The sequence below is a fragment of the Adiantum capillus-veneris genome, chromosome 15, assembly GCF_014529385.1.
Source record: "Adiantum capillus-veneris isolate H3 chromosome 15, ASM1452938v2, whole genome shotgun sequence".
Taxonomy (NCBI): domain Eukaryota; kingdom Viridiplantae; phylum Streptophyta; class Polypodiopsida; order Polypodiales; family Pteridaceae; genus Adiantum; species Adiantum capillus-veneris.
The window spans coordinates 14,795,850-14,821,322 of NC_140945.1; the positions used below are offsets into that span (position 1 = coordinate 14,795,850).

Sequence of the window (25,473 nt, forward strand, 5' to 3'; positions counted from 1 at the left end):
GCTCTCTCCTACTCTATTTGATATGTATGTGGATGAGGTTTCTGACTACATTGAGAGAGATGGTGATAGAGGTGCACAGCTGGCAGGGACATGGATTCCACTATTGTTATATGCTGATGATATTGTGTTGATCTCCGACTATCCGGAGGGGATGCAACGTCACTTGGATGCTTTGCATAGGTTTGCTCAGGAAAGTGGTTTGTCCGTCAACCTTGGTAAAACCAAGGTCATGGTATTTAATACCACCCCACAGTGGATCAGGAGGTCAGCTCCAACATTCACATACGGCCAGGAGGCAGTGGAGTATACAGATGCGTACACTTACCTCGGAGTGGTTTTTAGTGGGCCAACATTTTCATTGAGGAGGGCAGCAGAGACTAGATTGACCAGAGCCCATGCAACATTGGGTAGATTGGAAAGGATGTGTTCACAGGTTCAGTTTCAAGAGCCTCGGATGAAGCTCTGGCTCTTTGACACTCTGGTGGCTTCTGCATTGCTTTATGGAGCTGAGATTTGGGGACCTTCATTGGATCATCACGGGAGGACAGGCCGTAGTGATGGATGGGGGGACATGGAGAAGCCTTTGGTCTCTATGATCTCGCGGCTCATTAGAGCCAAGGCTTCAGTACCACGTGCTATTGTCCGAGCAGAGCTAGCTGCCCCCCCACTAGTGGTTGAGGCGCTCACCAGATCTGTCTCCATACACCGCATGTGGGAACTTCCTAGAGTCAGATTTGCCCGCCTTGCACTTGAGTCCTCTCGACAGTTAGCCATGCAGGGAGATACAGCATGCTGGTATTTGATATCATGGTTTCAGGTGCATGGGTTCACTATAGACAGGTTGCCTCCCTTCCAGTACTCATTGGATGCACCCTCTCTGACTCTTATACAGTCCGAGATCACCAGGCTCATCCGCCAGGACTTGACTCAGCAATACACCAGGAGGACATGGATACAGCCAGCACAGGAGGTGGGCACGAAGATGGCTTTCTACAGAGAGCATCTCCTCCAGCTTACGGTGGATGGTTTTGTGACGAGGCCCAGATACATGGACACCCACTTGTCTCATGGGATACGATGTGCTATTGGCCAGATATGCACGACGCTCGGTCAGACTACTGACCATGGAGGAGATTGATGAGATCCGCCAGCGACTGATGCTTGATCTCTTGTGATCTAGCTATCCCAACTAGCTGCTTAGTTCACACCTAGCAGTTTAGGATTCCATAGTATTTTATTTTGTCATTCTGTTATTTCATTTTTGTCATCTTGCTACTTTGACTTTGTATCAGATCCACCACATTGTAACTTTCTGGTCTCATAGATCACTTTGGCCTTTTGAAGACGTTAATATAACATTTCATTTTATTTCATTTTCTGTCCCTCTCACATGATTAGTGAAAGATTTGAACGATCCTCTCTCTCTCTCTCTCTCTCTCTCTCTCTCTCTCTACTTGAGTTACACACATAGAGACAATTTACTAGGAGATCTGAAGAGAGAGAACCCCAAAGACAGATTACTGATTGCTTCACACTAGACACTGGACAAATAGAGGAGCGGCCACCACTGAAAAGCTCAGCTCATACTCACATACGCGGTACTCTCATTGACGGAGCTAGGGAGATCGAGACCCCCGCGACCGAGGAGAGGAGCTTCATAGCATCGACGGAGAGTGCAACAAAGGATTCGAGCCATACTATCTCGACATCTAGAGATAGATGAGGATAGATTCATGACCCATTATATCACCCTCTAGTATTGGGCACCTAGTGTATTAGTGATCACGCATACCCCACATAATTCCAGTTAGTAGTACTTCTGGATTCATTTTAGCATCTCTTTTTTGTATGTAACAAACTTGGATACCCCAAGTCAAGATTCTACTGCGACCCAGCAGAGATTCACTTTAAAACAGCTCACAAAAGATGACACGGCCCGGCGTAGTTCCGTGCTAAGAGGTATTGGCCCCAACGATTGGCGCCCCTTTCGGTATTTCTTTTTATATTAATCTGTGTGCAAAGTACAAGATCCTGCATGTGCTCACTCTCAATCTCTGCGTCCAGATGCCCAGAGAAGTGAGCCCCTAAGGCTTATTTATTCTTACAAGGGATGCCCAAAAGCAGAGCCCCAAAAGCTTTTAAAAATAAAAGCAAACTGTCCCAAAAGCTGCGAGTGCTAAATTAGCCAGCAAAAAGCAGCAACGCAGATCGCGGAATTCCGTACAGTGCCACGTCAACATGTCAGCGCGTTTTGCGGCCGTCTGTACAGTTAGCAGGATTCGCGGAAATCCGCACGGTGCTGCTACGTCCGCCTGTCTGCATGTTCTGCGGGAATCTGCCATGTCAGCAGTTGGTTGTCCGGGGGTCTGTCACGTCACCAGTTTGTGACATACCCCCCTCTTGAAAGAATTGTAATCGCCCTCGATTATGCCTGCAAAACAAACAGAGGCCATAAAGTGTCTTAGCAGACACTGACTGTTAGTACCGACGCACTAGACACGACATATCTAGCACTTCTACAAAACGACAGTCACATCACCGGACATCACAGGACATCACTTAGGACATCACATGACAAATTACTGACAAATTCATTCTAAATCTCAGACCATGACCATCAACAACGTATTTAGTAATCGCATCTAGATTCATTTCGGACCTTACGGATGCCCGATTAACTAATCCTTATTGCAATCATGTCTATAGAGATATATGAGACCGAAATGCTGCAGTCATTTCGTCTTTCAGTTCTTGCACTCAAACAAGTCTAGTACAAATCAATCATTTTCATTTTCGGGAATTCCTGTCATAAAGTCATACAGCAGAATACTGGTCAGCCCATTAGTATCCCTGAAACCCAAAGGGGACATTAGTGATTCTATTCAAAATCGAGGTAATATGTTGACAAAGGAGCGGAGTGACTGCCCTCTTGTGCAAACCCGCTGCACTAGATTCACCCTTGCTGAATTCGGGGTTCTATGGGAGTAGACTATGCTAAACTGAATGCTTCAAGGTAAAATTCCAAAATCTGAGGAGTATCTGCCAGGTGCTCCTCCATCCACTTCGCATCCAATGCAAGATAGTTCTTGAATTTAACCAAGAACCGCCTAATCACTTTACCTTTTATCTTTCTATCCTTTTGTGCCAAAATCTATTCTAGAACGAGTATCTCCTCGCTTTCCTACACTTCGGGTTGCTCATCTGACTCCCCATCATCAGGCACATCGCCTTCAAAAGGCTTCAATAGACTCACATGAAATGCATTGTGAATCTTCCAAGTATCGGGCAGCTTGAGTCTAAAGGAGACATCATATATCTTTTCTTTTATCTGGAAAGGACCATAATACCTCATGCTAAGCTTTGGAAAAAGCCGCTCCTTTCCCTTTGTCTTTCTTAGGCGTGCCTTCTCAAAATGTAAGAGCACCCAATCGTCTTTCTTTAATTTCAAATCTCGTCAATGTCGATTTGTTGCTTTTTTACGTCGTTCTTGAGATTTTTGTAAAGCCTCCCGAACCTTGGCAAAAGCAGTGTCCAAGTCCCTCGTGTACTGGTCGGCTTCAAAAATCTTAGCTTTAGTGCTTAGGAAAGGTGGAACCTTCGGAGCACCTTCAATGATCTCAAATGGCACCTTCCCGTCGAAGAGTGGATCGTGTTATTGTAGGCAAATTCCACCAAGGGCACTTTTTTTTCCATTGAGTCTTCTGATCAGAAATGTAAGACTTCAATAAATCTAGAACGAATGAATTTGCAATCTCAGATTGCCCATCTGTTTGCGGGTGGAATGGTGATGAGAACTGCAACCGTGTGCCAATGTTCTTCCAAATAGCCCTCCAAAACAAACTCGTGAATCGGGGATCTCTGTCGGAGACTATTGTCTCAGGCATGCCATGTAGTCTAACAATCTGTGAAATGAATAGTCTCGCTAAATGATCTGGCTTGATTGTTTTCTTCACTGGAATGAAGTGAGCTTGCTTGCCAAATCTGTCGATGACAGTCCAAATGCCATCATGCCCACTCTATGTCTTCGGGAGATCAAAACTGAAATCCATTGCAATACTTTCCCAGGGTCGGGTGGGAATGGATAGAGGCTGTAACAATCCCTGTGCCTTACGCCTGTTAAACTTGACCTTTTGGCATACTAAACAACTGCAAACAAAGTTGTCCACATCATTCTTGAGTCTCTGCCAAAAGAAGTAACGCTCCACACCTTTCAAGGTGGTGTCAATACCGCGGTGACCCGTAAAAGGTGGACAATGGCACTCAGTCAGAACCTTTTCCCTCAACGGCTGTGTGACGCACAACATCGTTTTCTTCATCAAGTAGCCATCCCGAATGGAATATCCCGCTACTACCTTCCCATTCTGTATTCGAGTGAATACATCGGAAAAATCCGGATCTGTGGCGTATTAGTCAACCATGTCCTCGAAGCTTCTATGATGAATCGTGGAATAGCCAAGACTAACGACTTCCGAGACAAAGCATGTGCCACCAAGTTTTTCTGTCCTTGAACATGGACAATGTGGAAGTGAAACTGTGACAAGATGTTAGCCCACCGCATTTGCTTTTCTGAAAGCTGCTTTTGTGACAAGAAGTAGCGTAAACTCTGATGATCAGTGAAGACCGTTAAGTCGGCTCCAAGTAGGTAATGTTGCCACTGAGTAAGAGCATGGATCACTGCCAAAAGCTCTTTCTCATAAATATGTGCTGTCAATTTTGGCCTTGAAAACAATCGGCTTTCATAGGCAATGACATGGCCTTCTTGCATTAAGACCGCTCCAAGACTACGACCACAAGCATCACAATATACTTCAAATGACTTTTGCAAGTTCGACAAAGTCAACACCGGTCGTGTAGTCAATTTCTCTTTCAGTGTCTGAAAGGCAATCATGTCTGTCGGTCCCCACGAGAAAGGGACTCCTTTTTGTGTCAGAATGTGCAAAGGGAAGCTACCTCTGCAAACTTCCGAATGAACCGCCGGTAGTAAGAACACAAGCCCAAGAAGCTTCTAACTTCATGACATTCTTCAAATCTGGCCAATCACGTATAGTATCAATCTTGGCCGGGTCCATCTGTACTCCTGCTGCTGAGATGATGTGTCTCAAAGAGTATCTTTGGCAATAAAAATTCACTCTTTTCGGCATTGATAACTAACTTGTGATCACGCAATGCCTGAAAGACCTGTAGCAGATGGTGATGATGTTTTGCTTCATCCTTGGAGAAGACTATAATGTCATCAAAGAAATTGTCGACAAATGATCTGTATTCTTGGAAAATCCTATCCATCATTCGGTTGAAAGTCGCTGGAGCATTGGTAAGGCCAAAAGGCATCACCAAAAATTCATATAAACCGAAGCTTGTTCGAAAGGCTGTCTTGTAGACATCTCCTGGAGCGATTCGGATCTGATGATATCCGCTGTTCAAATCAATCCTACTGAAACAAGAGTATCCCTGAAGTCGGTCAAGAATACCATCGATCCTTGGAATCGGAAATCTGTTTTTGATAGTGATTTTATTGAGAGCTCTATAATCAATACACATTCTCCAAGATCCTTCTTTCTTTAATACCAACAACACCGGAGAGCAGTAGGGTGAAGTACTCGGCTGGATAAGACCCTTTTCCAAAAGGTTTTTCACTTGGTTCATGATCTCTTCATTCTGGGCTCGGCTAACACGGTAAGGTGGCCGGTTCGGTGGTGTGCTTCTAGGAATCAGATCAATGGTGTGATCCTCAAGACGAGATGCGAGCAACTCGCCGGGCAGGCCCTCAGAGAGACAATCAACAAGTGTGTGGAGAAAATCTTGGCGTTCTTTATCAAGTTCAAACATGTCCGTTCTGTGTTCATCATTTAACTCTTTCAAGTAGATCGAGTAACTCCCATAGGATTGGTCTCAGAACAAGAAAAAGACACTAATTATTCAGAGTCTGAAATTCACCATCATTGTTGGAGCGCTTTATAGGTTGGGTATTGATGGTGTACTTCGACGATGTGTGCCATTAAAAGGACGAATGCAAGTTATTACTGAGGCTCATACTGAAGATGCAAGATGTCATTTTTCAACTAACATCACCTATAAGAAAATTCTTTAAGCAGGATTATGTCACAAACTAGTGACGTGGCATGGCCTAGACATGGGGCAGCAAGAGCATCCACACACCACCCCCCCGGTTGGCAGCCCCGTGAAAGGCGGCACTGACACGTGGTAGAATTTCGGGATTTACGCGCAACTGTTGACGTGGCTCACTGTACGAAAACCCGTGATTTGCGGAAATCAGTGCTGGCGTGGCTGGCTGAACGGAATTCCGCGTTTTGCGTTGGGAAAAAGCAGCAGCTGAACTCTACGCAAATGCTTAGTGAAGCTTTTGGAAAAAGTTGCTTTATTTAAGTTGATTTTTATGAAGCTTTTGGGCTCTGCTTTTAGCATCCCTTGTAACCTTTATAAAGATCCCAAGGGGGGACTCCCTCTACAGAGCATCTGGACGTAGAGTCTAAGAGAGAGCATCCGTGGGAGTTGTACTTTGCTCAAAGAGTAATACAAAAAGAAATACCGAAAGGGGCGCCAGTCTTTGGGGCCAACATCTCTAGGCACGGAACTCCGTTGGGCCGTGTCGAATCAATTGTGAACTGTGAACTGTTTTGAAGTGAATTCCTGACGTGTCGCGGTAGAATCTTGACTTGGAGTGTCCAAGTTTGTTACAGTGGTATTAGAGCGCGTCCGATTTCTCTTCTACCGGGAAATCCGATCCTTTTTCTAGGGACATTTATGGATTCAGACAGAGATGAGTCGACTTCCTCTGCATCTGGAGATGCAAGAAGAGATCACGAAGAAGATTCTCATGAGGAGTATGGCCCGCCTCAGCCTACTCAGGCGGAGATTGAAGAGATGGAGCGTCGACGATTGATTGACGATGCAACAAAGATGATGATAAATTTTGCGAAGGACCCGAACTTTGCAAAATTTATGACCCAGACCTCCTTCGACAAGGTGCACTCATGATGGTGGCAAACCACAGAACCACCCCTCAAACCGGCACTCAAGAAACCTCCTACTCCAAGGATGTTTACGGAGCAAGAATTAGAAGAGGTGGTTGATACACGGATTTCTTAGCTTTCTGACGCGTAGAACAAAGCTGAAAAGCACGACAAAAAGCAGAAGAAAGGAACTGATTTCCCGGGTTATTTGTGTCGTCAATCTGCTTTTGCCTTGACAAGAAAGCAGAAAAAGCATGTCAGATTTGAAGGAGTACCCAATTCTTCTTCTCTTCTTCTTCTTCTGACAGGTCTTCTAGCTCCTCTGACTCGAGCGAAGAAGATAGAAAAGGGAAAAAGCGAAGCAAAAGCAAAGCTTCGGAAAGGGCAAGAAAAAGGCAAAGAAGTCTAAATCTCGCCCAGTTGCTGATAGTTCTACAAGAACAACGCCGTGGTTGACTATCGGGCCGAGAAAGCGACTTTGACAAATGAAGGACACAGACATTGTACTTGATGAAATTCAGTTTCTTTAGTTTCTGGAAAGGACTGAATGATGATTGAAGGTCGAATATGTTTTGACCTCGAAAAGGAACGCCAAGATTTTTCTCCACACTCATGCCGATTGCTTTTCAGAGAGCCTGCCAGGTGAGTTGCCACCAGCTCGTCTTGAGGATCATACCATTGATCTGATTCCTGGAAATACACCACCGAACCGGCCACCTTACCGTGTGAGCCGAGCCCAGAGATACACTTTTTGGGACACCTTGTCTCAACTGCAGGAGTGCAGATGGACCCGGCCAAGATAGAGACTATCTGTGATTGGCTCGATTTGAAGAATGTCCATGAAGTTCTAAGCTTTGTGGGCTTATGTTCTTACTGCAGGAGTGCAGATGGACCCGGCCAAGATAGAGACTATCTGTGATTGGCTCGATTTGAAGAATGTCCATGAAGTTCTAAGCTTTGTGGGCTTATGTTCTTACTACGGGCGGTTCATCAGAAAGTTTGTAGAGGTTGCTTATTCCTTTGCATATGTTGACACAGAGAGGAGTCCCTTTCTCGTGGGGACCCACAGAGGTGACTGCCTTTCAGAAATTGAAACAGAATTTGACTACAGGACCAGTTTTGACTTTGCCGGATTTGCAGAAGTCGTTAGAAGTATATTGTGATACTTGTGGTCGTAGTCCGGATGCGGTCTTAATGCATGAAGGCCATGTCATTGCCTATGAGAGCCGATTGTTTTGAAGGCTGGAATTGACAGTACAGATATGTGAGAAAGAGCTTTTGGCGGTTATCGATGCTCTTACTTAGAGCGGCATTACCTACTTGGAGCCGATTTTACGGTTTTCACAGATGGTTAGAGTTTACGCTACTTGTCACAGAAGCGGCTATCGAAAAAGCAGATGCGGTGGGCAAACATCTTGTCACACTTTTTCTTCCGGATTGTCCATGTGCAGGGACAAAAGAAATTGGTGGCAGATACTTTGTCTCGGAAGCCGTTGGTTCTGGCTATTTCCGCGATAGACCATAGAAGCTTCGGGGATATGGTCGGTCAGTACGCCACAGATATAGATTTTGCAGATGTATTCAGTTCAATACAGAATGGGAAGGTAGTAGCGGAATATTCCATTTCTGGATGGCTACTTGATGAAGAAAATGATGTTGTGCGTTACACAGCCGTTGAGGGAAAAGGTTCTAACTGAATGCCACTGTCCACCTTTTACGGGTCACCGCGGCATTGTTACCACCTTGAAAGGTGTGTTGTTTGGCCGAGACTCAAGAAGGATGTGGACAATTTTGTACGCACTGCTTGGTATGCCATAAGGTCAAGTTTTGACAGGCATAAAGCACAGGGATTGTTAAGCCTTTACCCATACCCACCCGCCCTTGGAAAAGTATTGCAATGAGTTTCATTTTTGATCTCCGGAGAACACAGCGTGGGCACGATTGTTTATTGCCCAGATATGTAGATTACATGGCATGCGTGAGACGATTATCTTCGACAGAGACCCCAGATTCATGAATTTGTTTTGGAAGGCTATTTGGGAGAACATTGGCACGTGGTTGCAGTTCTCATCATCCTTCCACCCGTAGACTGACGGGCAATTAGAGATCGCTAATTTAGTGGTACTGGATTTGTTGAAGTCTTCTTCTTATATTTGAAGACTTCATGGGCAATGGGTTTTTACCTTTGGTGGAATATGCCTACAGAAACACGATTAACTCTTTGATGGGGAAGGTGCCATTTGAGATTATTGAATTTGCTACGAAGGTTTCACCCTTCCTTAGCAGGAAAGATAAGATTGTTCTTTGAAGCCGACCAATTCACGAGGGACTTGGACTTGGTCCGGAAGGCTTTGGAGAAATCTCAGAAAAAGGCAGCAAATCGACATCGTTGCGATTTGAAAGTGAAGGAGAACGATTGGGTGCTCTTACTTCTTGAGAAGGCACGCTTGAGAAAGAAAACGGGAAAGGAGCGGCGTTCTCGAAAGCTTAGCATGAGATACTATGGACCTTTCCAGATTTCCGAAAAGATAAATGACTGTCTCCTTTAGACTGAAGGTGCTCGACACTTGGAGACTTCACAATGTTTTCATGTGAGTCTCTTGCAGCCTTTTAAAGGCGATGTCCCGAAGATGGGGAGCCAGATGAGCAACCCGAAGTGGAGGAAAACGAGCAGATACTCGTTCCAGAACAGATATTGGCACAGAAAGATAGAAAGATAAAAGGTAAAGCGATAAGACGGTTCTTGGTTAAATTCAAGACCTACTCCGCATTGGATGTGAAGTGAATGGAGGAAGAGGACTTGACAGATATTCCTCGGATTTGTGAATCTTTACCTTGAAGCATTTGGTTTAGCATAGTCTATTTTAAATGGAACCCCGAACTCAGCTTGGGAGGAATCTGATGCAGCGGGTATACACAAGAGGGGAGTCACTCCGCTCCTTTGTCAACAGATTGCCTCGATTTTGATACTAAAGTCACTGATGTCTCTTTTGAGTTTCAGGGATATTGTGAGCTGATAGTATTCTGCTGTATGACTTTATGAACTGGAATTCCTGAACATGATACTGACTTGTTTAAGTGCAGGAACTGATAGACGAAATGACTGCAGCATTTTGGTCTGAAAGATCTAAATAGACGTGATTGCAATAAGGATTAGTTAATCGGGCATCTGCCCCGAGTGGATCTAGATGCGATTGCTAAATATGTTGTCGATTAATCATGGTCTAAGATCCGAATGAATTTTGAATGTGATTTGTCATGTGATGTCCTGTGATGTCAAGTGATGTCCTGTGATGTCGTGTAATGTGACTGTCGATTGGTACATGTACTAGATGTGTGTTCCTAGTGCGTCGGTACTAACAGTTAGTGTCTCGTAAGACAGTTTATGGCCTTTGTCTGTTCTGCAGGCGTAATAGGCGATTACTATGCTTTCAAGAGGGGGGTATGTCACAAACTAGTGACGTGGCATGGCTTGGCCATGGGGCAGCAAGAGCACCCACACACACACCCCCGGCTGGCAAGCCCGTGAAAGGCGGCATTGACACATGGCAAAATTCCGGGTTTGACGTGCAACTGCCGACGTGGCTCACTGTACGAAAACCAGTGACTTGCGGAAATCAGTGCTGACGTGGCTTGCTATACGGAATTCCGTGTTTTGTGCTGGGAAAAAGCAGCAGCTGTACTCTACGCAATTGCTTAGTGAAGCTTTTGGAAAAAGTTGCTTTTTTAAGTTGATTTTTATGAAGCTTTTGATTTTGAAGCTTTTGGGGCTCTGCTTTTAGCATCCCTTGTAACCTTTATAAAGATCCCAAGGGGGGCTCCCTCTACATAGCATCTGGACGCAGAGTCTGAGAGAGAGCATCCACGGGAGTTGTACTTTGCTCAAAGATTAATGTAAAAAGAAATACCCAAAGGGGCGCCAGTCTTTGGGGCCAACATCTCTAGGCACGGCTCCACAGGGCCGTGTCGAATCAATTGTGAACTGTTTTGAAGTGAATTCTTGTCGTGTCGCGGTAGAATCTTGACTTGGAGTGTCCAGGTTTGCTACAGATTATGGTGGCAATCAATGATGGCCGATGTCAAAACTTTAGCCTGTGATATATGCCAAAAGATGGGTAGATCTACAATAGCTGATATGACACCTCTGACTCTAACATAGCCATTGGGAGTATTTATGAAAAGGGGACTCGATTTTATGGGACCATTCAAGAAAGCGTTGTTCTTATGGTACCAAGGGACTCCTAGGAGGGCGTCGTAGCCTTCCAAAGGCATGATGTAGAAGTCCTCGTGCCCTAAATACCCTTGACAATGCAACCGAAGTTTTCCAATGACAGGTGTAATGGCTATGTCCCGTCCGGGTGCCGCTAGAACTACCTTTGCTGGTGATCCCATCCTGTCAGGTGTAATCTCGAGCCACACCGCCAATTCAGGTGAAATGAAGTTGGCCTTGGCTCCTTCATCGAAGAAAATCAGGGCTTCTGGATCTTTCACCTTGCCCCAAGCTCGGGAAAGTTCTGTACTTTCATCAATCAGGCTTGGGTCAATACCCATGCAATTTGGTACGAGTCCTGCTTTCATCTTGCCTTTTCTGCCACGTTCCTCTACTGCTCTCAAACTTCTGGATTGTCTTCAGTTTGTTCTTGCTGTGCCTTTTTGGGGCACTTTGCGGAGATGTGTCCATGTTCCCCGCAACCAAAACACTTCCCCTCTTTGATATAGTTAGCTCTTTCTTGAAGAGTCAGTCGGGGTCGTGCATACGTATCCTTCTTTTCTTGGGAACTCTCTCTCTTTCTACTTTTATTATTAGAGGTCTGTCTGGTTCTTGGAGTCAAGATCTCATCAGTGCGGTAAGTCAAATTTTTGGAATGTATCGAGAAACCCCGTTTCGCATGACCCATTAATTCTTGGATAGAATTTGATTTTTGTTCCTGGCAGTAGTCTCGGATCTCTGCAGGGAGTCCGCAGCAAAACCGCTCAATCTGTTCCTTAAACAAGACCTTCTTAAATGAAGAGGTTGGTAGAAAAGAGTCCCAAAACCTCTCGCAATAAGCGTCCAGAGAATCTCCCCTGGTCATCCGAAGATGGTTCCAAGCGGTTCGTATATCCCGTTCGTACTCCCGGTTCAACCAAGAAGAAATAAAGAGGCTTTTGAATTTCAACCACTTGTCTGGAGCGTCTTTCCTCAAAAGAAGAGTGGACCACCATGTTTGAGCATTACCTTTTAGAAAAGATGCAGCCCTCCTAATCTTGGAGTGCTTTGAGTAATGCCCTCCAGAGAAGGCTATGTCAAACTGTTGGATGAAGGCCAAAACCCTCAGAGCATCTCGGAATCGAGAAAAGGATTCAAATTTATGGACTGTCCATCTTCTTTAAATTCTTTTGCTTTCTTGCTTTTATCTTCGAGGAAGTCATATTGGTTGGCTCTGTAGAAGTGCTTCTTCTTAGCATAAAACATATGGTCATCTGAGTCCTAACTGTCAGAGGATGACTCCTCTATAGAGCTATCAAAAATTGGGCGAAATCTGGGTTTCTTTGCCTTTTCCTTGCCCTTTCCGAAGCTTTGCTTTTTGCTTCGCTTTTTGCAGAAGAAGAACTGGGTAGTCCTTCAAAGCGTACATGCTTCTTCTGCTTTCTTGCAGATGCAAAAGAAGATTGACGGCCCAAATAACCAGGGTAGTGAGTCCCCTTCTTGTGCTTTTTCACTTGCTTTTTGGATTGATTGTTCGCGTCCAAAAGCCGACTGATCTGAGTCTGAACCACCTCTTGAAGTTCTTGTTATGTAAACATCCTCGGAGAAGGAGGTTTCTTGATTGCCGGTTTGATGGGTGGTTCGGTGGCTTTCTGCCACTGAGTGTGCACTTTAGTGATGGATTGCTGAGACAAAAATTTTGCAAACTGAGGATTTTTGATAAATTTAATCATGTACTTTGTGCACTCGTCAATCTGCTGTCGACGGGGTTCCATCTCTTGAAGTTCGTATTGAGTAGGCCGAGGTGGCCCGTACTCTTCCTCTGTTAATTCGGCTGAATCTTCTTCGTGATCTCATCCCGCATCAGCAGATGCAGAAGAAGTTGACTGATTCTTTTCAGATCCATAAGTGTCGCAAAATAAGGGATCGGATTTCCCGATAGAAGAGAAATCGGCCGTGCTCTGACCATTGTAACAAACTTGGACACCCCAAGCCAAGATTCTACTGCAACACAACAGAGATTCACTTTAAAACAGTTCACTAAAGATGACACGGCCCGCCGACGTAGTTCCGTGCCAAGAGGTATTGGCCCCAAAGACTGGTGCGCCCCTTTCGGTATTTCTTTTTATATTAATCTGTGTGCAAAGTACAAGAGCCCGCGGGTGCTCACTCTCAGTCTCTGCGTCCAGATGCCCAGACAAGTGAGCCCCTAAGGCTTATTTATTCTCACAAGGGATGCCCAAAAGCAGAGCCCCAAAAGCTTTTAAAAATAAAAGCAAACTGTCCCAAAAGCTGCCAGCGCTAAATCAGCCAGCAAAAAGCAGCAACGCAGATCGCAGAATTTCGTACAGTGCCACGTCAGCATGTCAGAGCGTTTTGCGGCCGTCCGTACAGTCAGCAGGATTCGCGAAAATCGGTACGGTGCTGCCACGTCAGTCTGTCGCACGCTCTGCGGGAATCTGCCACGTCAGCAGTTGGTTGTCCGGGGGTATGCCACGTCACTAGTTTGTGACATTGTACCCAGACATGGTATCAGATTCGCCAGTTTGTATTTGATCTCATAGGTTATTTTGGCCTTTTGAAGATGTTAAAATATCATTTCATTTCATGTCTCTTTCTCTCCCTCTCCTCTTCTCACTCATCTCTTATGAGTCATAAGAGATTGTCATAGTCACCTTTTTTTTTGGATTTTATGTGTGTTTATGGCATGATACCCAGAGTGGAATGTAATGAATGGATGTATCATTCTGTCCTATAGGTCGACTTTGTCCTCTACAGAACATTAATAGAACTCTCTCTCTCTCTCTCTCTCTCTCTCTCTCTCTCTCCCCCATGATTATTAAGAGATGTGAGAGTCCATCTGGTCCGCTGCTAGAGAGGACAATACTGTCCGATGAAATTACAGACGATCTCGATTGGCCTCATGGACTTCGCCACCAGGTGAAGAAGCTAAGGGAAAAATCAGCAATGACGGATGTGTGGGTGAGTGATATTGTAAGTTACTGCTTGGGAAAAGCTGGTTTTGTGTCCATCTTGTGACCTTTCTTTCTGTGGTAAGAGTGACAAATGGGTGCAACTTCTTGGTTTAGGGTAATCCATTAAGAGTCCAATTTTGGCCTTGATTTTAGTTGACTGAATAGAATCATTTAACCTTTAAAAAGATGGTTAGTGGCAAGTAAGTCAAGTGTTGGCCTGAAATTTGAAATCTTAGATAGTATAGCAAGCTAAATTACCTGTGTTTCTAAGAGTAGCAGTATCTGGTGGCTGTAGTTAGAGAGCTGGATGTCCCTGGAGAGATATATCAACGGAAAGTGTACCCTTTTGAGTTCTCAGCAGTCGAAATGCCTTATGAGTCATACAATGGTGCACATGTAAAGCTAAGGTACCTATTTGTTGCTTTATCATCATTCAAGCTTTTTGCACTATTTGACCCAATAACAATCATATATATCTCCGTTAGGTACATAATTTACAATGTGGTAAGTCATGAAGGTCAACTTGAAAGTTAGGCCCAATTGGGCCATTTTCTATCAGAAATAAGTTTGGCAGATTCATGCTTTCGATCCAGTAACTATTAGCTTCATCTGAACGGTTTTTTTTGGAGCTACATTTTCACCTCTGATGGATCCTTTACGGCAAAATAATTTGCATGTTACAATGATGGACTTCTACCCTCTAGGTCATACCAAGTGAATGGTGTGGGCTTCTGGGACTCATACGCCATTTGTATTTGACAGTTAATTTAAATGAATGCACTTAAATTCACAAACCTTGTGCATGCGAGCGCACAATTATCTTCATCTCTTGTTAAGTGTGATGAACGAAACTAAATTATCGGAAGACCTAAGTACATATACATGTCATGTGAGTCTAGATCTTATGCTTTGTGCATTAACAAAACTTGCTTGTCTGGCTTTATACTCTCCTCTCATAGTTAAACCTTGATCACTTTTAGACTTTATGCTTTTGCAGGTACGTGTTGAGGGTTACTGTGGGCCGCAATTTTCCATCCAACATTGTCCATGTTAGCGAGTTTTGGGTATGTCATCTCATTTATCTTTCGTAAGTGGTTAGCAAAAGTGGGTCTTCATGCTATCAAACTCGTTCTTTTTTGAATGCCATGATGCCAGGTGCGCAATGTTTCACCTCCTCCGGAAAAAATCAGTCCCATCAAGGTACGGTTTATCTGTGAACTTGTTGCGTCCTGCGAGCATTGCAAATATTGTACCATGCTTTTTGTTTCTCACTGACAGCGCACACATAAGTAAAAACGAAGAACTACTTTGAAGCATCAACCTTTAATTTTAATAGTAGCACAGATTGTGAAAGTGTTTTTTTAAAACTTTGTAAGCTGAATAATATACCACCAAGACCTAATAAAGACTATTATGTCACACGACTATGTGCGTCTTTGGTTGAGAGCCCTTTGGATGTTAGAAACTTGATGTTGACTCTTGTCAGAATGTTAGAGAGGTCCTCATCCATTGTTGCTGACCATGTGCGTCTTTGGTTGAGAACCCTTTGGATGTTAGAAACTTGATGTTGACTCTTGCCCGAATGTTAGAGAGGTCCTCATCCATTGTTGCTGACCATGCACGTCTTTGGTTGAGAGCCCTTTGGATGTTAGAAACTTGATGTTGACTCTTGCCAGAATGTTAGAGAGGTCCTCATCCATCGTTGCTGGCTTTGCTGGCTTTGTAGGGAAAATGGGTGACTGAGGTGGAGTCGATAGAGGTGGAGTGGGGGGGCAAGGTGATCGAGATGGTGAAGGTGAGTGGGAGCCCAAGGCGTTAAGAGTGAGTTGAAGCAAGGATATAGAGGCTGTGGGAGGAGGAGGTAGTGGAGACGAAGGGCTTTGAGCAAGGAAAAAAGGTTGTCTCTTTCCATGATATAGATATAGATTCCGAAGACGCTTGGGGGGTCTGTAACTGGAGAGAGAGAGAGAGAGAGAGAGAGAGAGAGAGAGAGAGAGAGAGAGAGAGAGAGAGAGAGAGAGAGAGAGAGAGAGAGAGAGAGAGAGAGAGAGAGAGAGAGAGAGAGAGAGAGAGAGAGAGAGAGAGAGAGAGAGAGAGAGAGAGAGAGAGAGAGAGAGAGAGAGAGAAGAAGAAGAAGAATTATTTTAACATCGTAGGAAACTCTCTCAAGAGACCTGCAAGATCTATTCGATGAGAGTCGAACTCAAGACCTGTTATTCAAGAGGGAAATGGCATAACCAATCTACCACACTTGGGTGATAGAAAGGTTATACCATTTTCCTCTTTTTATTCACGCACTCACACACCCATACACACCTGTGTCTGTGTGTGTGTGTGTGAGAGAGAGAGAGAGAGGGGGGGGGGGGGGGGGGGGGGGGGGGGAGAGGGAGGGAGGGAGGGAGGGAGGGAGAATGATATATTAACGTCGCAAGATGGGCACCACGTGCCAATAGAAAAGAACAAAGTGAATAGACTGTTAGCACTACAATAACATCTGAATTGAAAGAGAGAGAGCACACGCGACACGGAGTGGCGGAATTCCACCCGAGAGAGTATTGGCCCCAAACCTTGGCGCCCCTTTCTGTATTTCTTTATATTGCATCAACACAGTACAAGTTGGTACTCCACGCTCTGCATCTTCTCCCAGAAGAGTGTCAGAGAATGAGCCCTAGCCTCATATTTAAAGGTCCTTGGCCATTAAAAGCAATTTACATGAAAATCTTTAAACTCAAAAGCATGTGGCCCCAAAAGCAGTCAGCGCAATTTACAGAAATCCATACAACTGCCACGTCACCAAGCCAGGGCAAAATCCGGAAATCCGTACAATCTGCCACGTCAGCAAGCCAACGTGCGTTGCGAAAATCCGTACAATTTGCCACGCCAGCAGGCAGTGAGAATTGGAGAATTCCGTACATCTGTTGCTTCTGCTTCTTCACTTAGGGGTCGAGATTTGCAAGTCGGCTCCGTTCTTCAGTGGCTTGACACGTCTTCGTGACATAGGGGTGTCTCGATCTCCCTAACTCCAGTGCTCGGTCAATGAGAGTGCCGCGGGTGTGAGTTTGGGTTGAGCTTTGCAGTGGTGGCTGCTCCTCTATGTCTAGTGTCTTGTAATGTGCAGCGGAAGTGATTGATGGTGTGTGCTCAGGATGAGTGCTCAATGCCCTCAAGGTTCCTTTTAATGAATGAAAGAGACTTCCTTTTACTTCATAAGAGTTGTGCAATAGACTAGAAAGAGAAAGATTTTGATACTGAGTATTTTTGCTGATAGCCTTGGGATACAGATGGGGCACACTGGACATGGTGCTTGCTTTAGTACATGAGTCTATTTGCTACGATATGCAGCATAGTATTGTGGATTATATGGAAGGCTCGTTGTGCTAAGGGTCTGGGTGGTCGTCCTTCTCATGTGACCACTACTTTGGTTGCAGTTTGGTCTGACCTTTTGCATACCTTGCACAATTAATGGGATTCTTCAGTAGGCCTCTCTAGGGCAGCAGAGAAAAGACGACATCAGTTTCTTCGACTATGTGCTTGTACTACAGTTCTTTTCAGTATGGATAGAGGCACGATCACGTTGCATTATACCCCTCCACGGTGGTTTATTCATCATTCTTCTCAGTTTGCACCTTGATGTACATACAACCCTGCCACTGATCATCCACAATTTGTACTTCTTCTAGAAGACAAGCTCTCTTGAGCATCTCTAGAAGTCTCTCTGACTTAGTATATAGCAATTGCTCTTTTCAACAAAAAAAAAAAGGTCCCAAACCCCCTCCAAGGCCGCCCTCCTCTATGGCCAGAGAGGTATTTGCTTTAGATTGCACAAAATGCTGATACAATGGTACTAGATGTTGAGATGCTGATGGGATCTTGCAATAGATGATTGGACCTGCGAGGCTAAGGGTTCAGGGTGAGAGTGAGCAGCGGAGAGGGAGAGAGCCCACGCGTGCCAAAAACGCTGGAGGAAGAGAGAGGAGAGTGTGAAACGCTAGAAGCTCAGATACGCAACAAGCAAGCACTCAATACACAATGTATTGAATACAAAACCCAAAGCAGTGCTTTTATAGGATGTTGGGTTGAGGTAGGGAAAAAATGTGTAACTGGGTCAAAAATATAAAAGCCTATAATATGGCTAAAATATGTGTGCACCCAGCCAAGCTCAAAAAATGACTGGCCGGACACATGCTAAAGTGCCCGCTCGTGCAACCTATGTGATGTGCAATGGGTGGCCAGCCCGGGACAATCACTAACCATACAAAATGTCGAAGCAATGGTGGTGTAACTCACACTGAAATGCAAAAATCTAGGGATTCAGGCTAGGATCTGCAATGGCGACCAGGCTATGGGCTCATCTGCTATCTCCGGTGGCGGCGATGGACTGAAAACTGAAAAACACTTGCTGCTCTAAGGGCTAAATCTGAAAATGCCGGCTGATGTGCTGTCTTGGGCTGAAAACTGAAAACGCTAGTGCTGATGGTTGGTACTGCGACGGTGCAGCAAGGTTGTGGCTGAATTTTGAAAATGCTGATGCTGATGGGCTGGTCTGGTGCAAAAACGCCAGATAGGCTGTGGTACTGCGGGTATTTGGTACTGGTACTGAGGATACAGACTTATTGTTCAGAAGTGGACCCTACGGTCACTTATATATGGGGTAAGCGGTGGGTAGGGCAATGCAACTAAAAACCCCACGATTTCTAAAATGATGAAATAATGTCACTTATTAATAAGTTGATGAACTATTAATAAGAGGTGATTCACATGCAGATAAATACCTAGGCCGAGTAATAATGCAATTGTATGGGAACACTCTCCAATGCCTACACGTAGTAGACATTGGTTATGCTCATTTGCACTCAGAGGATATGCAACCAATCTAAAGTGCTTGGACATGCACGTCTTGCGTACAGGCTTACAAGGGTACTGGAACACTTCCTAGGTTGTCCTTAACCCTAGAAATAGGAGTTATAGGTTGTCCACATGCACATAGGGTTAGATGTGCACATAACATGTTTGGTGTGAAGAAATCAATAATCTGTCTTTGAGATTGTCTTTCTCCAGATCTCTTCTGTGTGTGTGTGTGTGTGTGTGTGTGTGTGAGAGAGAGAGAGAGAGAGAGAGAGAGAGAGAGAGAGAGAGAGAGAGAGAGAGAGAGAGCTTGATCTTTGTTAACGTCTGCTAGAGGCCGAACTCGGCCTATGAGACAAATCAGTGTACAATTGTCACTGTCCTCTGGATATCAAAAGAGGACAGAATGATAATAACAACATGAAAAGAGGTAGACTAAGTACCGAGCTGCTGGTGTGATGTAGTGGATGGTGGATGGAGTGTAACAAACTGCTGACGTGTCAAAGCCTTGAAGAATGGAGCCAACTTACAAATGCCGGCCGAGGGGCCTATAAACCCTAAGAAGAACAAGTAACAAAACAAGTCCTATCAACTTATGGGGACCCCGTCCGATGGGGCCCCAAGTGATATAAAGAGTAAAATAAAGTAGGACCCACAAACACAAAAAAAACTGATGACGTGGCAGATTTTAAAAAATTGCACTGGCATGATGACGTGGCAAGCTGTACGGATTTCCGTGTTTTGTGCTGGCTGATGACGTGGCAGGCTGTACGGATTTCCGTGATTTATGCTGGCAGCTTTTGGCTTTGCTTTTTGTACCAGAAGCTTTTGAGTTTTGAAGGCTTTTCATTGTAACTGCTTTTCAGGCCAAGGGTCTTTAAATATGAGGTTATGGCTCATTCTCTGGCATGCTTCCTGGAGAAGGTGCAGAGTCTGGAGTACCGGCTTGTACTGTGTTGATGCAAAAAGAAATACCGAAAGGGGCGCCAAGGTTTGGGGCCAATACTCTCTGGGGTGGAATTCCGCCACTCCGTGTCGCGTGTCATCTCTCTCTCTCTCTTTCTCTCTCAGTTCAGTTGTTATTGAAGTGCTAAAAGTATGTTTCAGTCTGTTCTTTTCTATTGGCATGTGGTGCCCGTCTTGTGACATGGAGCCCTACTGCTAAGGCTCAATATGCAACCTATATGCGTAGGGTATACAAGAATGTAATGCATATCTATCTAGCTTCATCCAGTACCATAGTGGGGGTGTAATATCTGATACATAGGTGATGGTGAGGTAAAAATCCCTTGGAGCATAATCTCTGGGTGTGTGTGGAGGTAGGCTATCCGCTCTTGGATATGACGGTGATGCCTGGCCCGAGTCACTATAATCTCCCCCTGATGTGATCTAGGGGTCCTGTAACCTGGTGCTCGCGGTCTCCGTCTGGCTCGGAGGTCCTCAACCCGCTGAAGTGTAACCCCCTCCTGTGTCGGAGACGGCACTGGTCTAAATCTCTGGAAAAAATCAGTGAGCTGTGACTGTCGCCCGCCACTCGTAGCGGTAGAAGGGACCCGTAGCAGAGCATGTCGACCAAGAACTGGCCAAGTCGACGCTGATCTACTGACTCCATAATCTGACGGAGTGAAGGGAGCCCACCGGAAGATGGTAGTGTATCTCTCTCTAATGTCACCATGTGCTCTGCACCTGCAAATGTAATGCTCCTTGCTCTCCACTTCTTCCTGGCATAACCTTCATATCCTCTCGGCTCTGGGGACCCGTGCTTTTCTACCTGTCTCGATCTCAAGCTGATGGGATGACACTCTGAGCTGACCAATCGCCACTATGGCACTGTGTGGCATGTATACATCCATATATCTAGGTCTCTGAATAAACCCATCCTCGGAGATGCTCATAAAGCAATCTCTATAGTATAGCATCTTCGTGGGCAAGGGCTCGGGAGGGGTGATCCATGTCCGCCTCATATAGCGCTGCAATAGGTCCTGTCGCATAACTGTGTTCCTCTCACTATGTGAGAGCTGCAAATGTGGAGCATGGGATCATATTGGAGAGGTGGTAAATGATCTATATCCCAGCTGCAGTGCGTTAGTAGTTGTATCATCTCCGCATACCATGATCCTGTGTCACCGGTCTCAGCTAACTGTCTGGATGCCTCAAAAGCTCTGCGTGATAATCTGTCCTGGTCCATATCTCGCATCCGATGGATAAAGCGGCAAACCTGAAAGAGAGCCTCTACGAGCATGGGTGGTGCAGCGAGCTCTGCTCTAACAATGTTATGTGGTACGGAAGGCTTGCTACGAATCACCCGCGAGAGCATCAAAATCTGAGGTCTCTCAATCTGTGTCCAAGAGTAATCTGAGAGTCCGGGTGCCCATACTGCCGCTGCATACATCAATGCTGGTGTAACCAGAGTATCGAATAGCCACCCCTTTGTGCGGGGCTCTTGAAAGTGTGCCTGATGGCACTGTCGCTCAAGCATGGCCAAAGCAGCATATCCTCTTGTCAATCTATCTCTGGCTGCGTGGGCCATATAAAAGCGCCCTGATGTGCTAGCAAATGTGATCCCCAAGTATACATAGGAGTCCACCACCTCGACCTGACCTCCTGTGAGAGTGAGAGTCGTCCTTCGTCGAACCTGCCCAGATGTATGAAATATCATAGCCTTAGTTTTCCCAAGGTTCACTGTTAGCCCCCTCTGTGCACAGGAGTCATCTAAGGCCTGTAGATGTAGCTGAAGTCCCTCGTGTGACTCGGACACTAAAATAATATCCTCAGCATATAGCATAATGTGAACCACTGTACCTGAGATGTCAACCCCACCACCTCCTCCCCGTATGATAAAGTCAGCTACCTTGTCGATGTAGAGCCCAAATAGAGTAGGTGAGAGTGGGCACCCTTGCTTCACACCAATAGTGCTAGCAATGGTATCCGATAGGCCTCGTGGGCATCGTACTCACCCCAATACCTGCTCATACAATGCATAGATCCCCCAAGTCATCTCAGCTGGTATCCCCAACGACTGAAGTCTCTGGAAGAGTTGCTCACGTGGCACTGTGTCGAAGGCTTTGCGGAAATCCACAAAGCAGCAATAGAGTTTCCTCTTCAGTGCTTTTGCTTGGTCAATCAGACAACGCAGCGTGAAAATGTGATCGATGGTGGAGAAGGCTCGTCTAAAGCCGGCCTGGCCAGGAGCGCGTAGCCCCTCTCTCTCTGCATAAGTACTCAACTCCGCTTCCATCATTGCACCATAGAGTTTGGCCAACGTGTGGCCAATCATAATCGTCTTGTAGTTGTTTGGGTCCGTCATGTCCCCAGCTTTGTGGATAGGTGCTATAGTATGCATGGTCTACTCAGCTGGGAAGCCCTCTGCGAGTGCCCTGTTAAACAGGCAAGCAATAAAAGGAGCAAGTGCATCGATTGCATATATAATGTGCTCACTCTGTATACCTGTACGATTTGACGATCTCCCATGTTGTAGGCGTCGAATAGCTCTCTCTATCATTTGTGCAGTGAAGAAAGTCGATGTGGTGGGGCGAGGCTCTTGTGGCTGCGGTATCGATGGCTGATGGGGGACATGGTAGAGGCTCTCTGTATAAGTATTCCATATCTGTGGGTCCTCTATGGGAGTAGGGGGCGAGGCTCCCTAATCCTGCGCCAAGCTGTGGTTGCATCTCTGCTCATGAATAAATGATATAGATCTTAATACTGAGCCTCCTCGTATGCCCGTCGCTTGCGGCGTGTAAGATGCCGCATCTGTCGTCTGGCCTCCCTCTGGGTGATCGCTCCTAATGCTTGCTGTGTGCAGAGGCGCCTCTTGCACTCATCATCATACCATCGGTTCCGGGCATAGTCCCGGATCTCACTGTGTGGGTCGAGTGTCCAAGGTGTTAGAGTAACTTGTAAGCCCAACTTGTGGCACCAAATGGGAAAGCCCTCTAGCCACCTGGTTCCCATACGTTGTTCCATAAGTTCCAACTTATAAGTCAGTTTCTTTTGGGTTTGTCCCACTAGACATTGCCACGTCATCATTGTGTGACATTTATACCCAACAACCTCCCACTTAAAGGCCCGAAGAGGTACCTTTAAGCTAAACAACTCCCACTCACTGTATACAATGTTCATACTGGGCCTTTGCAAGATTCGTAGTGAAAACATTTGCAGGGTTATCTTGGGTTTTGATCTTAGTCAGTGTGACAAGATCATCATCCAAGACCACCTGTCGTATGAATTGGTACCGAACATCTATGTGTTTTGTACGAACATGAAACATGGCATTCTTAGCCAGATATACTGCACTTTGGCTATCACAACCAAGCATTGGAGCACGTGCAGGAAGTCCAATATCTTTGACAAGACGGCCAAGCCAAACAACTTCTTTGGAGGGCCCTGTGGCTGAAATACGTTCAGCCTCTGTAGTACTCTATGCCACAATTTTCTGTAGTCTCGAACACCAAGAGATAGCCCCACCAACAAGAGTAAAGATATACCCACTGGTGGATTTCCGAGTGTCAAGATCTCCTGCCATGCCTGAATCATATAGTCTCCCAATTCCAATGTATCCTTTCCATAGCATATACATTTCTCTTGTGTATCTTTTAAGTACCGAAAGATGTATTTCATTGCTTCCCAATGTGGATTGCGAGGATTAGACATAAATCTACTGACAACTCCCACTGCATGAGAAATGTTAGGCCATGTGGCTACCATGGCATACATCAGAGGTCCACAAGCTGATGCATAAGGTATACCCTCCATAGCCTTTGCAGGCACATCATCTTTGGGACAATCAGCTTTGCTAAGCTTCGTACGTGGCGGTAAAGGCACACCAAGAGGCTTAGCATCAACCATATTGAACCTTTCAAGTACATTGCCAATGTACTTGTCTTAAGAGAGAAATAACAAGCGTCTCTCTCTATCTCCTCTAATCCGCATGCCCAAAATGTGTTCAGCTGCCCCCAAATCTTTCATTGAGAAGGCTGAATTCAGCTGCCTTTTAAGAGCATTGACAATACTCTTATGCTTGCCTACAATCAACATATCATCCACATATAAAACTAGCACAATAAGGCTTCCATCATCAACCTTTTTCGTGTACAAGTAGTGATCATAATGACTATGTTTAAATCCATGGTTGAGCATAAACGTGTCAAAACTTTTTGTACCACTTTCTTGGGGCTCGTTTCAGTCCGTACAAGCTGCGTTTTAGTGTGCATACCAAATGCTCTTTTCCTAGAGTGACAAAACCTTTTGGTTGTTCCATGTACAGCTCCTCATCCAAGTCACCATGAAGAAAAGCAATGTTTACATCCTCTTGATCCAACTCTAAATCAAGGAGAGCAGAGCGAGAGAAAACAATACATGGAGGGTAGTCATCTTCACCACCGGTGAGAAGACTTATTGGAAGTCTATACCTTCCTTCTGTTTATAACCCTTCGCAACCAACTGTGCTTTATACTTGGGCTTCCTGTTAACACATTTCACTTTGTAAACCCATTTGTTAGGGATAGCTTTCCTACCCTTAGGCAAAGGTACAAGCTCCCATGCATCATTTACATATAGAGAATTCATCTTGTTTTGCATAGCAAGCTCCAATTTATCTTGATTTCATACGATTGTGCCTCTTTATATGTTAGAGGCTCATTTTCATTTGTCAAAAAAATGCAATACAAAGATGGCTGATACTTCTGTGGCTGTCTTCTGACACGTGTAGACCTTCTTATCCAATGGTCCATGTTTTGTGGCAATGGCCTCTATCATCAGGAATGTACACACCATCATTAGGTGGCTGATTTTCAGAAATTCTTCTATGCTGTAATCCATTTTAAGCATGTTCTTCACCTTGTTCAACCCCCATCCCGTGCATCTATTGGCTGTTGATGATCTTCTGGCTGTAGCACAACAGGTTGTTGCTCATTTTCAGCATCAATAGGAACAAAATTTTCAGTTAATTGGCTAATTAATGACTGGTTGTTCATACTGAAATTTGACCTTCTTTTTGTCAAGATCACCTAGTGTAGCCTTGTTCAGCAACTTTGCCTCAATAAACACTATATATCGGCTGCGTATTATCCTCCTGTTCTGAGGTAACCAAATTCTATAACCCATCTCTCTCTCATCTCCATATCCCATAAAGATGTCCTTGGATGGATTTAATGTCAAGTTTGGTCCGCAGTTCTACTGGTACATGCATGAAGGCTTTAGAGCCAAAGACAGACAAATGGTCATATGAAGCAGGTTTGCTAGATTAAACCTCTTCAGAGATGCTTATTCTTCAAAGCATGATTCGGAGAGCGATTGCATACATGAACTGCAGTTTTAAGTCTCTCCCCAAAACTCCTGTGGGAGATTAGCTATGGACAACATGCATCTGACTCTCTCACAAAGTGTGCAATTATATCGTTCAACCACTCCATTTGATGCAGGGTTATATGGAGGTGTCAACTCCCGCTTAATGCCATGCAACTCGGAAAACTTGTTGAACTCATTAGAGACA

The 25,473-nt window shown here is 45.1% G+C and overlaps 1 protein-coding gene across 3 annotated transcripts in view; it reads left to right on the plus strand.

Moving 5' to 3' along the window:
* Positions 1–25,473, plus strand: part of LOC147440309 (vacuolar protein sorting-associated protein 26A-like) — a 59,411-nt gene that overhangs the window by 18,207 nt on the left and 15,731 nt on the right. For all 3 annotated transcript variants that reach the window (XR_015190375.1, XM_086530085.1, XM_086530084.1), the window contains exons 7-9: positions 14,431–14,542; positions 15,133–15,199; positions 15,291–15,335. Coding sequence is in view for 2 of the 3 variants with exons in the window: in XM_086530085.1 (XP_086386211.1) it covers positions 14,431–14,542; positions 15,133–15,199; positions 15,291–15,335 (224 nt within the window). In the remaining variant the exon portion in view is untranslated. The remainder of the gene's footprint in view (positions 1–14,430; positions 14,543–15,132; positions 15,200–15,290; positions 15,336–25,473) is intronic.